This window comes from Corvus cornix, chromosome 15, assembly GCF_000738735.6.
Source record: "Corvus cornix cornix isolate S_Up_H32 chromosome 15, ASM73873v5, whole genome shotgun sequence".
NCBI classification, from domain to species: domain Eukaryota; kingdom Metazoa; phylum Chordata; class Aves; order Passeriformes; family Corvidae; genus Corvus; species Corvus cornix.
The window spans coordinates 8,691-24,048 of record NC_046345.1 but is presented as its reverse complement, the minus strand read 5'-3'; the positions used below and the strand labels follow the sequence as shown (position 1 = coordinate 24,048).

At 50.5% G+C, this 15,358-nt stretch overlaps 1 protein-coding gene and 1 long non-coding RNA gene across 2 annotated transcripts in view; one reads left to right on the top strand and one right to left on the bottom strand.

Moving 5' to 3' along the window:
- The window catches only part of MMP17 (matrix metallopeptidase 17), a 61,790-nt gene extending 48,869 nt beyond the window's left edge, over positions 1-12,921 (top strand). Inside the window, exons 5-10 of the mRNA XM_039561172.1 lie at positions 986-1,162; positions 1,295-1,394; positions 3,001-3,083; positions 6,625-6,777; positions 9,052-9,309; positions 10,507-12,921. Coding sequence (XP_039417106.1) covers positions 986-1,162; positions 1,295-1,394; positions 3,001-3,083; positions 6,625-6,777; positions 9,052-9,309; positions 10,507-10,832 — 1,097 coding nt within the window. The 3' untranslated portion in view covers positions 10,833-12,921. The remainder of the gene's footprint in view (positions 1-985; positions 1,163-1,294; positions 1,395-3,000; positions 3,084-6,624; positions 6,778-9,051; positions 9,310-10,506) is intronic.
- Positions 9,521-10,512, bottom strand: LOC104688751. Its single transcript, XR_751697.3, has 2 exons — positions 10,117-10,512; positions 9,521-9,737 (listed from the first exon to the last, which is right to left on the bottom strand). It is a non-coding gene; the product is annotated as an uncharacterized LOC104688751 (long non-coding RNA).
- Positions 12,922-15,358: the final 2,437 nt, after the last annotated feature.

The following is a 15,358-nucleotide window of genomic DNA, read 5'->3' as shown; positions in this document are numbered from 1 at the left end:
GTTTGGAAATGAGCATTAACCCCTTTCATGAGTGTCTCAGGCTCTGGAGAGGATAAGATGGGTCTATATGTGGGTGTGGTGTGAGGCACTGGGAGCTGGATTGCAAATAAGGAAATTTGGGGAAAGAGAATATAGCAGAGATAGCCCAGACTGAAGGAAAAAAGTCATCAAAGGAGGTATTGATGTTCAACAATGTCTCCCTAATGCCCATTGTGGCGTGTGACGATCAAACTGTTTGCCCAAGGGAGCAGCCACAAGAGCTGCAGCCCTGCCAGCACAAGGTGTGTAACAGGAGAAGATGATAAATCCTCTAAAAACAAGCTGGACATGGTCACCTACCCACGTCACGGCAGCAGTGAGAAGAGCAGGTCGGTGGCTGATGACCAGATGAGCATTCCTGCATTTGTGTGCATACAGGAAGGCCAAGGGATGGATTTGGCCAGGGCAGCAGCGTGCGAGGCCAGGAAGGGAAAGCCCCGCAGAGCGCCGTGGGCAGGCGGGCACTGCCGGCACTCCCCGGCTTATTGTCGCAGGATGTGATGAGCTTCTGGCTGGTGGCTGCAGAAATCCGGTATTCTGGGCAACGTAAAGGCTGTGTCAGCAGCTGCAGCAGACACGAGATGCAGAGAGTGACTGCTCTGGCCCAGCTTCTGCAGTGCCTGTCAGCAGATGGTTGTGATGTGGTTGCTGTCTCAGCCCTTTGTCCAGCTTTTTCTCAGGTGCCAACAGTGATCTGGAAATAAAAAGGGTGATACCCAGGCTGGCATAGGCTGATGTCTGGCTTGCGTTCCATTTTCATATGCTACACTTCAGTCTCCGACTGGAAAAAAATGCCTTTTTCAAACTTTACCTATTCCTAAGCTCTTCTTTCCAGTTTATCCAACATAAACCTACACTTCCACTTACAACCCTTGCAGCCCACCCAAATCCCCCAATTACTATCAGCACTTAGTGACTTTTATTTCAATTTTGTCCTTATCTCCAGACACTCATGGGATGGACCTATTTGCTGTAGCTGTCCATGAGTTTGGCCATGCCATTGGCTTGACCCACATCTCTGCCATAGAGTCTATCATGAGACCCTACTACCAAGGTCCAGTGGGGGATCCTCTGAAGTACGACCTGCCTTACGAGGACAAAGTCCGGATCTGGCAACTCTATGGTAAGTCTGTGTCCCTCACGTGGCTATAGCCTGTTCCTGTCATGGCAGGACACACTGGAATAGCTGTTTTCTGGGGTGAGTGGAGTTGGTGGGGAGGATGGTGTACCCCATTACTGCTTCTTTTCTACACAGGAGTCAGGGAATCTGTGTCCCCCACAGCCAAGCCTGAAGTAAGTGAAACAGATGACCATCCAATCCTGCCAGAGCTGCCAGAGAACCGCTCCACTGTCCAGTAAGTCAAATTCCTTCCTCTCCCACAAAGGATGTGCAGTAGTGAAGCTCTGCTTCATCAGTATCTCTTGCCTGTTCACTCTGGCTTTGGTATTTCTCTCTGGACTTCTGGATATTTCGCTGACTCACACGTTTTACTCGTATTAGTGGAAATTTGTCACCATCACCCTTAGATAAATTCATCCTTGCCTCAGTTTTAATCAAACTTCCTCAGCAATATCCTGAATTGCACAAGCATAAGTTACCGAAATCATTCCACACTGAGCAACTCCCTAATGTACCCGAGGGAGTGAATATTGGAACAAGTGGACTGATAGCACAACTCCAACGCAGGTTAGCATTGGCAAAGGGCTGCTTACCCCGAGTGTCATCAAGCAACCAGCACGGTCTCATTAAGGAAAGTGCTGGATATCGCCCATTAATAAATGTTGACCAGGACAGCAGGACAGTTAAGAGAAGAAGAGACACTGAACAAAAAGGCAGGAGGTTATGGTCACACACATTTTTGCCAGACACCAAGAGCGCCCCAAGTGAGAGCGGCAGAGATGGAGCAGGTCACCTTCACCTCGTGCTCCTTTTGTTTGAACATGCTGAATGCCATTAGTTATGTTTCTCTGTGCGTAGCTTCTAATGGCTCTTGTCCACCAGGGTCCTTATGGCCACGTTTGGACCTAGAAATATGAGAGCCTTTCTCCCTGCTGTTGTCGGAGGCCACCGTCTCACACCAGCAGCAGGAGCAGCAGGAAACTTGCTCATGCCAACCCCTTGTTCTTGCCTTGTCTGCTGGGAGGGTGGATGGGGTTTGCCTCCACATCTGTCATTTTGTGGCCAAAGAGGGCTGTGAAACTGGTGCTGGCAGCCCAGCACAATTTTTCTATCAGCAGGATAGATTTATGCTTCCCTATCACCCACAGCTGCTTTTCGGTGCATGTTCCCATCATCCTCTCCTTGTTCCTCCATCAGTCATCATTTCTTATGTGGGCTTTGTGGCTCTCTCAGTCCTTCATACTCTGTGCCTTCCCCACCCACCTTGTTAAAGCAGCTTAGTATCTCAGCTGCCACTTGCCAGGTGGCTTTCACTAGGTATCTTTCACCAGGTTATCACATGGCTCCTTCGGGTCCCTCTGTTTAGGCTCAGCTGCTTTCTGCTTTGCAGCTCTGTCACCTCTCACTGGCATTTTGGAGCTCAGCCCTGGAGCAGCAGCATCCCAAGCTGCTGGAGCAAGAGGCTGCTTGGCTGTTTTCCACATCCTGCTGCCCTGGGGCAGCTGGCCAAGCCACGCTGTGCAACTGGGAGTGGGAAGCCAGCTCAGCCCTCACCAGCTACACGAGCTGGTGGATGTAGAGTGTGTCCTCACTTGACTCTCAGCAATGGCGTCTGGTGGCCCAGGGTTGTCAGCTCAAGCTGTCTTCAGGCTGAGGGTTGCCTGAGCTCACCTTGGAAATCCCCATGCACGTGGCTGGGCTTGAGCATGAGGAGTGACAGATGGGCACAGCCCGTAGTCTCCAGGAGCAGAGGTGATTCAGTCCGTGGGATAGGAGGCATCGGGGGGACATAGCCCCTCACTGCCTGCCTGGGCCCTGCTCACCTGGGCATCTCTCCACAGGCTCAGGCGGGATGTGCCCAACAGGTGCAACACGCACTTCGATGCAGTGGCCCAGATCCGGGGAGAGGCTTTCTTCTTCAAAGGTGAGCACCAGGGGTCTGTGTCACCCTGCGGTGGCTTTGCTGTGCTGGCACCGGAGGCAGCGCAGCGTGGGACGGGCTGGGGTGGGTGGTGAGGATGAGCTGGCTGGGGTTTGTGGGCTGCTCCCACAGACCCAAGGAGGCATCTCACATACTTGAGTGTGTGGCTGCACCGGTGACGATCCAGCACAGGAGTTTTTACTCTGATCTGTCACACTGGACTGCCCAGGTGAAGAACTAAAATCTGATGTTTGTGCTATCAGAGTCAAAATTGAGGTTGAACCAAGGATGAGCAGAGCAGCAACAGCACTCCACCGCTTTTTTCCTGTATACTTCCAGCCTTCCTTTCCTCCCCCACTTCACCCTCCCTAATGTTGCTCACCATGCGTCTCTCAAAGACAGTATGTACACAACTGAGGACCATCTGGTTTCATGCCAGCAAACCCTTGCTGGCAGCGCGTTCCCGGGGTGCCCAGCTGTTGACGAGGATCCCATAGGGTGCCTTCTCAGCTGCGCAGAGCCTGTGTAGGCTGGACTCTCTGGGCTTGCTTTCTCATCTATCCAAGATGTAAAAATGCCCGTGGGTGTTTCTTTGCATCCCTGGTCACCATTTGGCCACCCCAAAGCCATCCACCAGGGAAGCAGAAGCGTTTGCCCCGGGGATGAGCGGCAGTGTCCAGGCATCTGGGTATCACAGTGTGAGCCTTGCGTCACAGGCAAGAACAGCAAAAGGGCTCCAGAGAATTTGGTGTTGCCCGTGCCCTGAGGGAAGCATAATATCGAGGCAGTTCCACAACATTATTTGTTCAGATGCCATCTCCAAAAAGCCACAGTGAAGAAGGGAAACTCAGAGACACAAACTGGTGTCAGAATAAATGGCTGTCTGTCCCTCGGAGGGGAAAAAGTGATGAAGTAAAGAGAAATCCATCTCAGTGTCTATTTTTGGATATATTTATTGCAGTCCAAAAAGCAAATGTACAGAGCACAGGGTCAGTGGATGCCAGCTGCATGTCTGCCTCCAGACCTAGCACCTTCCTTGCAGCCCCCATTGCTGCCCCCAAACCATCCTACACACCAAGGAATGGGATGTCACCTCTGGGGCAGGATTTAAATGATCTCTGGTGCCGAGCTCTGTCCCTCGATAGGCATTTTGTTCTGAGCTGCTCCAGCTGGTTCCCTAGATGGAAAGAAGCCTCTTCCACTGCAAAGGCACTGGGACTGGAGCTCCCCGGAGCTCACAGGTTTGTTGTTTTGAAGGCAGTGTTGGGTTTTCTGCACTTTGAAATCACTGCTCGCTTTGATGTAGGTGCCTCACTACGGACTCCTGAAGATTTAAACGCCTTTGGCCTGCGTGTGCGTGTCTCCATGGTGGGTGCAGCGGTCTTGCCAGAGGCAGCCAAAGTCTGGACAGTGTCAGACACAGCTGGGATCAAAATTACCTGGAATTAAAGAAAGCAATTGCCTCAGCCCGTCAACCACATCTTAGTGCAGCAGGACCTCACACTTGTCTTTCATCGTGTTCAGTTTGCCAGCTCAGAGGAAGGTTTAAATTGAGCTTTTTAAACAAACATGGAGTTGGGATTTTGTTTTTTAAATTATTTCTGCGTGCTAATTGCAGAAATTCCCCTGTGGATCTGGCTTTGGCTGATGATCATCCATGCAACAGCAGCACTTTGGTGAGCAGGCTGGGCCATGGCAAATCGTGAGCCCAGGCAGACTGGGGCCATTACGTTCAGAATTCCTTGTTACTTAAGTGCTTTATATTCTTTCTTTTTCCTGGTAGCTTATAAAAACCCAACCAAAGTAACCAACAGCTCAGGCTATTCCTGAGTTTGGGGGTAGATTTAAGGCTTCCCTGCTGCAGCTGCTCACCAGCTGAGCCCATTGCTTGCAAAGGGATGAAATGTCAAAAGTACTGAGGCTTCCCTTTGCGTCTCCGCTGAGCCCAGGGCACTTCAAAGTTCAGATACTGATCTGCTAAAGAAGGAATTAAGTTGAGCTGTATTTCTTGCTAAAAAAGTGAAAATCTGACCTCGTCTAGTGCCTCATTAATTACAGATGCAGAGATCATCTTTATTTAATTACATATGTTTCCATTGATGTAAAACGGCCACCAAATTTGAATCCTTGGGGTTTTTTACATTCTTTAAAAGAATCTGTAATTATGGCAATTCCTTCCATATTGGAATGTATTATTCATTTATGTTTCAGTAAGACAGAGCAAATACGCAAACTGGAGCAGAAGAACAAGACTATGATATAAATCCTTATAATTAGAATAAAACTCCCTCTCTGCAGATGTTAAAGCGTTAGAGTTTTGCCTCCTGCACTATTAGGCTAAGATCCAATGTCCATAAAATTTTAAAAGCTGGTGTCACAATCTGCCAGCTCTCAAGAAAGAGCTGAGCATGTGGGGAATAAAAATCTGAAGATGCACCTTTGGTTTCTGTTGCTTATCTCCCCTCAGAAATCCATGCAAGACCAGATGCAAATAATGTGCAATAATTTCTAACCGGCAATAACAAATGTAAGACAAAGTTGAGAGTTGCCTCTTAAACATCTTGCTCTGGCTCACGTCACTGCGTGGAGCTCTCTGGAGAAAACACAGCACAAAATGTACTGCAAAAAGGCTGAGAATCCCAGAGCTGGTGCAGAGTTGGGTTTGGAGTTGCCCCTGAAAACCATTAAGACTCCTCAGGAAATCCCATAAAAGTGTCTTTTAGCAGGAAAAAGTTTGGCATCCTTCCCAAAAAGGATAAATCTGTTTCCTTTCCTATTATCCAAAATATTTCAGAAATCCCCAAAATACTCTTTCCTAGCTGAGCCAGTGCTGCTGCAGGTGTTAAAGTGCATTTGCTGGCACCACCAGTACGTGCATCCTGGACACTCCGCAAGACTGCGGTCCCTGGTTTTAGTATCCTGCACCTCTAGATGGTACCAAAGTCCTTAATTCGGCCTCCTTCCCCTCCTCAACCCTTCCAGATTTTTTCAGATGGTTTTCTCCTCCTCTATTTTCTTACTCCCTTTCTTCATTACAAAAAAACCCCTCTGGTATCTTTGTGTTTCATTGTAACATCCTAGACATTTCCAAACATGAAAGCAGCTGGACATCCTGTGTGCAGGAAGCCGTGGCTGCTCCAGGAGAGGAGGAACAGGGATGTTTTTTTGGATGCTCTTGCTTAAGGCTGTTGGTGCCTGGTCCCACCAGTTCGCAGGAGGTCCTGCGCAGAGAGGGAGGGAGGAGATGAAAGGCTCCTCTCTCCTGCCCTGCCTCAGCGATGCAGCCTCACACTGTGGCCAGGAGTATAACAACTCCAGCGCAACATCCAGAGGATTATTTTAATTAAAAAAAAAAGGGAGGGATTTCTTCTAAAACTGCCAGAAATAAAAAAGCAGTCACAGCTGCTGCTGGAAAGCAGGATGGTTCTAAATCATGGCTCCCACCTCACATGCTTTGTTTCCTGATGCTGCCGTCCACCTGGCGCTCACCCCCCAGCGAAGGTGGGTTGAGTGTGGTTCAGTAATGTCCAGTCTGTCCCTCCAGGCAAGTACTTCTGGAGACTGACTCGCAATAAGCACTTGGTCTCCCTCCAGCCGGCTCAGATCCACCGTTTCTGGCGGGGCTTGCCGCTCAACCTGGACAGCCTGGATGCAGTCTACGAGAGAACCAGTGACCACAAGATTGTCTTCTTCAAAGGTGAGAGCAAACATGGTGCTGGAGGTGTAGAATGTGGTGCCAGGCAGGAGACACCAGTGCCAGATGTTAAGCATCTCAAGGGCAGGTCTGAGACCTGTTGTCCACGAGCAGGGCCAGGAGAAATGAGTTGGCAGGGAGGGCAAGCAAAGGGTAGCGGTCATGTTCCCCAGAAAATGTGGGAAATGTCATTCAAGATAAAGTTCAGCCAAATGTAACTAAAATCTGAGCTTTTCAAGAATGAAACACAAGCAGGAACCCCCCCTTCACAGGTGTTTTGTTCCTCCTTTGACCTTTTCTCTTTTTACTATTTGTTGCTGAGAAAAGAAGAAGACAGAGGATAAAAAACAGGATAAAAATGAAACTGAAGGACTTGGGTTTTAATAATTATATTTCTGTTACTATATTTTTTCTTAAAATAAGTGGTATAGTTCTCTCTTTTTATTTAAAAAAACCTGCAAGTTTGGGGTTTTTTTTCCAGAAGAGCTGGAGGAACAGTTTAGCTCTTGGTTTCTGTACAAATATCCGAGTCCCCCACAGACCATCCACCCATGCTGGTTAGATGCTACCCGTGCACTCAATGTCACTCAAGATCCTGGCAGGCACCGACTCTTGTTTCACCAAGGTTATGCACTTGAAGTGCTAAACACATCCCAGCCCTCCATTCCTCCAGTTTGGAAATTGCTTTTTATCTCCCAACCATTCTGCTTGAAATGTGGTGCAATTATTGGTTTCAGAAGGGCTTAACCAAGCACTTCTGGAAGCAACAATTTGGTTTCAGTTCCCCCAGCCAGGCCAGAGAGACGGCTCACGTCTCATGTAAGCCTCTAGGCTTGCGGAAGCCTTTCCAAGCACAGCTGAAAGCCCTCCTGGACCGCCGGCACACTGAGCCCCGCAGAGCCACACCAAGCCCTGCATCTCCTCACGGAACAGCGTACGGAAGGCTCTGCCGTGTGTGTGCAGCTGCCTCAGGCAGCCTGCCCTATTCTGCTTTCCCAGAGGGAATGGGGCCAGCTGGAGCGTGCCACCCTTTATGCCTGACACCAGACCCTCCCAGACAGGCCTGTAGATCACAGCGGCCCTTGCTCGCTTCCTTCCTTCCCTCCCTCCCTCCCTTCTCTCCCTGCTGGGGATGAACAGAAAACCAACCGGGAGCTCAGGTCCAGGGGCTCCTCCCAGCTGCTCAGGAGGCTGGAATTCCAGATGTGCCACAGCTGGCATCTTGTCCCTGCCAGGCAGAACGCTCTGTGGTCATGCATTCCCTGTGTGTGTTAGCCCTGCCTAGCTCCCAACATAAACTCAGAGTTTTTATTCCAGCCATAAAATACGTCTCATTCTCTCCCTTCAGCGCTGCTTCACTGATCCCTGGACAGAAACCGAAGAACGCAAATTACCTTGCCCTCTAAGGTCCTGCTGCTGATACACGGGCGTGCATTTAGGGGCCTCTTCAGATATTCTAGAAAACCGAGAGGAAAAAGTCTGATCCCTAAAATAGGCTACATAATACCTAAAAGGACATTCCAGGTTACCAAACAGAAGTTGTAAAAGAAGAAAACTGTCCCAGTGGTTCGAGATTTATGAAAAAATTGAGACATCTGGGTTCAATTGCTTGTTCTCACACAGACCAGGGCCCAGTCTCGTCATGCTTCATTTTTATTGGGCAAAAACCCCCACATTGACATCCCCCCCCAAGACTGGGCCAGGGGGGTGGCTGTGTAAGACTCTTGAAGAGCAGTGAACTTCTCATACGGGATTTTTCCAGTCCCTGTGCATTCTCCTATCCCTTATATCCCACAGTCTCTCAGCCCCTCTGGCTCTAGAAAGTGGCGATTTCTTTTTCAAAGTGGACTATGCTTGGCTTCTCAGGAGCCGAATACCAGGCAGAAAGCACCCGATTTGCCCACAAAAGCTGCCTGTAACTTTGTTTCTTTGGATATCAGGCAGAAATCCAAGGGGCAGAAAACCAAATGCCTCCATCAAATACATAAAAGTGACAACTGTACTGACGGTGTCAGCGTGTTCGTGTCCTGGGACAGTCATGCTTTCAGCGGCAAATGTCCATGGACAGCCTGACACAAGAAAGTAACTATTCAAAGCCAGAGGTTCCCCCACAGGCTGACCCCTTCCTCTTCCCATCCTTAAATGCCCAGAGTTCAGCCCCAAGGCTTTGTCACCACAGTAGGTAACAAAACATTATCTCAGCTCATCTGCGGGGAAATACTGATTTAGGCTGTGAAACAAATGCAATTTTATTCTGTGCTTGTTTCCTTTCCACAGGAGACAGATACTGGGTCTTCAAAGACAACAACGTGGAGGAAGGGTACCCGCGGCCCATTTCGGACTTTGGCCTGCCCCTGGGAGGAATCGACGCTGCTTTCTCTTGGGCTCACAATGACAAGACTTATTTCTTTAAGGACAATCTCTACTGGCGCTACGATGACCATGAGCGGAGGATGGACCCCGGCTATCCTTCGGCGGCCATCCTGTGGAAGGGAATACCCAGCCCTTTAGATGATGCCATGAGGTGGTCAGATGGTAAGTCCATATGGCAGTTTAAAAAGGTACAGCAAAGAAAATTGGTGCTCTATCGAGCTGTAGCCCTGCCTACCAACACAAATGCTGAGCCCCTAATGGGATGGCCATTCCTGGTGTCTGGAAGCTGAAGAGGGAGGTGTGATTCCAGCCAGAGCTCCCCACACTGCTTACTAGAAGACTCTAATTTTAAACAGGCAACAAAAATATTGGGTGGGGGGATAATTATTGCACTTTATTGAAAGAACACAGTTGATGATGTTCTGCAGTGATTTTTTCTTAGTATGGGCTGATTTGGTCCTCGCTGGTTTTGCTGTCATTGGATTTTTAGCTAGATATACGAGGATGCAGACAGAAAATACTTTTAAAGATGTTTTCCCAGAGTTACGACTTATTTTCTGAGGATGAGATTTCTCAGTGGTTTCTTCCCCCTGAAAAGACCACAAAAATTTTGTCACAGGAGATGTTTACAACCAGCTATTCACTCACAACAAAGTGGCACTTCCGGGGTTTATTTACTGGCGACCTAACGGTGTAATAGCAATAATTAAGCCAGGTAGAGGGGAAGGCCACTTCCAGAGACTTTTCAAGCTGAATTTCCAAAGCTACTGAGAGTGACATGCCCATAGGTAAGAGTACTTAGCATGGGGCCTGCTTAGAGAATTCACAACCTCCCAGTTCAGAGTGGAAAAGATGCACTTGAGAGTGGAAGGTTACCAGGGCCCTGTCAGGCTCAGGTTATTTTTCTGAGCCCAGGGTCAGCAACACACACCCCAGATCATTAATGCATAGTGGGGTCTCCAGCCTTACCATGCCCTATTACAAGAAGGAGAGTTGTGTGTGGCTTGTCCAGCTGCGGGTTCACAGGGCCTTGACCCTACACACCCACAGTACCAGGAGGTGCATCTGCTCTAGGACTCTGCACGTAACAGGCCGCACCTCACCGTCCACCTCCAACTGCTGGTAGCTCCTGGCTGGTGTGAGAGATCCTGGCCAGCCACACCATTACCCTCTGGAGCATTCCTCCCTGCAGCGAGAGAGGATATTGACAGCAAGCAGTGATATCTCATGTGCCTCCACTCCCCAGGGCTCAGCTGGGGTGGGAATGCCCTTCTGCTGCTCCCAAGTGCTCCTATGCCCTTCCTCTGGGACAGTACCCACGGCCGCTCACCTTGTCTTTGGGTTTTGGTCTCTTTGCAGGTGCAAGTTACTTCTTCAAGGGCAAGGAGTACTGGAAGGTGCTGGACAGCGAGCTGGAGGTGCACCCCGGGTACCCACAGTCCATCGCCAGGGACTGGCTGGTGTGCACTGACATGCAGGCTGACGCCCCCGAGGCAGCCGGGAGCAGCAGGACTGGGGCGCGCTCCAGGCCGGGGCAGCACGACGAGAGCCGCTCGAAGAATGGTTACGAGGTCTGCTCCTGCACCTCGGGCACCCCGTCCCTGTGCCCTCACCCCACACCCAGACTGACAGTCAGCCTCGTGCTGGCTGTGTGGACAGCAACACTGCTCTGTGCAGCGCTATGACAGCTCACCTCACCGGCAGGACGACACCACGGTGCTCCGGGATACAATTCCACGATGGCTAACTGTTCCAAGCAGAAAAAAAAAACCATTCCTAGGAACATGCCAGTGAAGGGTTTGAATTCTCCATGAGAAATGAACAGTGGTTTTGTTTTGGGGTTTTCTTTCTTTTAAATTTTAGTTTAAAGGTCTAATAACAGATTGAGTTCTGCACCTTCTCATTCCCCCATCCAGTTAAAGGTAAGAGCAGCCTCATGTTGAATTTAGAAACTCTCCATAGAGATATGTTGCTCCGGATGTTTAAACACAGCAAATAAGGGATGGGAGAGCTCCTGGGATGAAGTGGGGACAGAAGAGATGCTGCTGAGATAGACAGCGACAGAAAGGCAGCAGGCAGGAGGTGGTAGTTTTGTGCTGACACAATGTACACATCCCATTGGATGTACTAAGTAGAAGAAACCGTGACTCTGCTAAGATTAACTGCGAGGTGATCATTATTTTACTGTCAAGCCTGCTGTGGTCACTGGTGTCTGGGTAACCTGTACCAGTTTCTATGGGTCAGAAACACCTTTGCCTTTCAGAAGGCACTGCAGCTTGTCTTTGTATACGAGTCATTGGAATTTAGCAATTTCTCTAATAAACCTTGGTCGCCTACATGGAGATCTCTCAGTCCTATGCCAGATCAAGCCTGCCACCCACAGCAAGGTACTGGCTGCTGAGGCTCTCATGAGGAGCAGTGCAGCCAAATGGGATGCAGTTATAACCACTGCCCCAGACTAATCTGTGTCCACAAACTCCTGCTCTTAGAATTCCCGTGTCGGGTCAGCTTATGTTTTGGGAGGGATCAAGATGTATTACATTTGTTTGTGACTCTGCTACACCTGGCTGTGCTGCACAGGATGGGCTGGACCAGGAAGGATGATACGTGGTCAGCTCAAACTCCTTCTGATGCCTCTGCCAGGAGTTTGGAGTGGCAGAAGCAAGGTCAAGTGTTGCCTTAGGATATTCCTGTTTGTTTTTTTTCCTCACTATCAATTTTCTGTGATATGATTTGGGCATCTGCAAGTCCTTGAAAATGGTGAGTGAGAACTTGGATGAGATGTCAAAGAAGCCAGGGTCCTCGAGTCTGCTGTTGTCAAGAGGTGTTGCATGGGCAGCAGCCACTGGGACACACTCTTCTTCTCTGCCCTGCTTCTGCAAAGCTCCTGCAGAAACTCAAAAAGCTCCTTTTGCTGCCCTGCCAGGGCCAGCTTCTCAGGCAGACCTGGCAGCAGACGGTGTCACTGCAGTACCCAAGGCTGCTCCCATGGCCCTGGTGCCAGGTGTAACACAAAGCTCTCTGTGGCACAGCAGGAAAGGCAGAAAAAGCACACAGTTGCATCCCGACAGAAAAAAGGGGTCGCCCTGAGTTTCCCTCTGCTATTTGTGTTTTTAAATAGTCCCAAGCATTCACAGGGTGCAGCTGTTTTCGGGACGATGTGCTACAATGTGATTTTATCGGTCACGAGTCAATTAAACATCCCACTAAACCATTCAATAGCCTTTAAAAACACACAAGCAAAAAAATCTCAGGCACAGCAGCTCCCTCTGCTGAGTAAAGCTGCCTCTGGTGTTCAGAGCAGCTCCCCGTCCTACCTCTGCCAGCCGGGCCAAGCAGAGGCTGCTGAGGCTGTGGGAGATGTGATGTTCCTTTGATTGATTCCCATTGCTTTTTTTCCTCTTCAGTCACGAAGACACGGCTTTTAGTCTGTTAGTCTAATCAGCACATTACAGATTCCTCTCGGAGCTGCAGCCAGGTAGGAGCACAGCATGCAGGGGAAGACACCCTCTCCTTTTTTACCGGTTTGTTTGTTTTGGTTTTTCTTTTTTTTTTGTTCTTCCACAAAATAACTATCCAGAAGCTGCACGTGAAGAATCGGAGGAGGTGGGGATGTTTCCATGGCATCTCTATCCCAACCAAGGAGCCTGTCGTGGTGACAAGGACCCGTGGCTCTGCAGCTATGCTGATGAGGTCACCAAAAGGTGTTCAAAAGTTTATTTAGCGGGGGGGCTTATATTTATAAATAAAGCCTGTGGAAAGGCTTTCAGTGCACCCTTCTCTCTTTTGAATTATTCATTTTGATGATCAGAAATGGAGCAGGAATGCGGCACTGCTGCTGCTGGACAGTCCTCAGGAAGGATGGTTGCTGTCTCCTCCTGGCATGTACCTTGCTCAGCCATTCCCCAGCCACTGGCAAAGCCTCCGTGAAGTTGCCATTAGCTCTGAATGCAGCAACAGGAGGCTCAAGCTCCCCTGGGGTTTAAAGTGCCCACTTCCTACTGCTGGAAAACACACATGTAACATAAAGAGAGCCTCTGCCGGGCTCCCGGGCATCGTCCCATGCCTGGATCCTCGAGCCCCACAGGGAGCCCGTTGGCAACTCTCCTCCCCAGCAACATCCTCAGATGGAAAAGCCACCTCCACCTTCCAGAAGAAATGACCTGAGTATCATGCTGCTACTGCATATTGCTCGGTTTTGATACTTCCCAACTGCTTAAGATCCCAGAGGAGTTTGTGAGGGTCAAAGCTGGAATACTTGTCTTATGCAATAGGAGGAACGAGGATTTCGGGGGGGGGGTGGGGGGGGGGGTGGGGCAGCACTGGCAACCTGAACCCTGAGTGCTCTAAAGCTGACCCCTCCCATAAACCCGCGCCCCCCTGACGTGCCTCGGATTTCCCACGGGGGTACTCAGCAGGCGCGGCGGGGACAGAACCAGCCCCGCCGCTGCCCGCGCGCCTCCCGCCCGCCCCCGACGCCGCTGACCCCACAGCCCGCGTCCCCACACCGGGAAACGCCGCGGAAAATCGCGCTGAAAACGCGGGGTCAGCGTCGGAGTCGGGGGCAAGTTCAGGCAGCCGCAAAGACGCCTCCCTGAAGAGCGAGGTCGCCCCGCGGCCCCGTTTCGGCCCCTATAGAAAAGCATAGGCGCATGACGCCGCCACCTGTGGGGTAGCATCACTTGACTTTCGCTCACCGCCCCGCCCCCCCCTAGGTGCTGGCAGAAGCCAATCCCGGTCACCCTGCCATCTTCAGTGTCGTATACGTGGTTTTTGTTGGGTTTTTTGTTGTTGTTGTTGTTGTTTTTCTTTTCCGCCCTTACTCACTATTTTGTGTGCTGGCAGAAGTCACTTCCGGTACTCCGGAAAGACCACGCGCCTCAGAAAGGCGTCTGTTCGGCTGCTTGAACCCGACGCCGATACCGATCCCGCGCTCTCAGCGCGATTTCCCGGGGCGTTTCCCGGTGTGGGGGCACGGGTGGTGGGGTCAGCGGCGACGGGGGCGGGCAGACGGGCGGCGTCAGACAGCGGCGGGGCCGGCTCTGTCGGGGCCGGCTCTGTCCCGGCCGCGCTGCGCGGCTCCTGCCGAGTACCCCTCGACGCTGTGCGGTGCTGCTGCTGTTGGCTGAACAGGTGCCGCTGATTTGTCTGTGAGGTCATACAGTAGCCGCGATCCCAGTTGTGCGGTGATGCGTCGGAACTTCTGGGTTAATGTTAAGTCTTGCCATATGATTTTTACGAGGTTAAATACCAGTGAGTCTGTACCAAAAAACATTTTTCAAGAGAAAATCATACAGGAATGACCTTGGCAGAAAAGCCCCTGTGAAGAAAAGCAGAAGGAAAATACCTGTAAGCAGAAACACTTGCAGGTTTTTTATTTCCACAGCTGCGGCAGGGGAGCGAGGAAGCACCCGGCTTGCTGCTTTCCAGGCAGCTTTTGACCAGTTGTTTCAGTTTCTTGTTCTCCGGAGAGAGACAGAGTTGAACTTTGTTTTTCCTTCCCTGGAATTCCGGATTTTCTCCCTTTTCTACTGGACTGCTTTCAACCTCAGAGCACATCGGGAGGACTTTCCACCGAGCACAGAGGGCCTGGCCCTGAGCCAAGCCCCAGCTCCGAGGAGACCAAAGGGAGGACTCAAACACTTTCCCAGGTTTTTCCTCCACAGCGAAAGATTTCATTATTTAGCATTATTTTCCTTTTCCCGTGTGTTTGGTAAATAAATAGTTTTTATCTCCTTCACTTTCCTGCGAGGTAAATTTATTTTTTCCCAAACCTGGTGGGGGAGGGATGATTGTGCCTTCTCTCAGAGGATTTATTTCTAAATTTGGCCAAACCGGAACAAATTTGCTGGCTCCTGGTGGCCTATTTCTTTCTTTTCGAGGCAGAATCCCAATTTTGGCCACGGGCACCCAGACGAGGAGACCGGTCCTTTTCCACGGAAAGGAAAGCCCGGCACCCCGGTGTTTCAGGGGCAGACAATGGACCATGTCGGGGAAGGAACAACCGGCAGGACCTTTCTCCACCTCACCCCCCGCTCCAAGGTGCGGCAGCTCCAGGTGCGACCAGCTGCTCTCAGAGGGTTACCCCTGCACACCTGCACAGGGAGCTGCTAGTCCAGAGGGGCTAATGGAGGTGTCCTGAGTGTCCCTGCAGGAACAACAATTGGAGCATCCAGCAGGGGCTAGGGAGCAGTTGGATGCACCCAAGCAC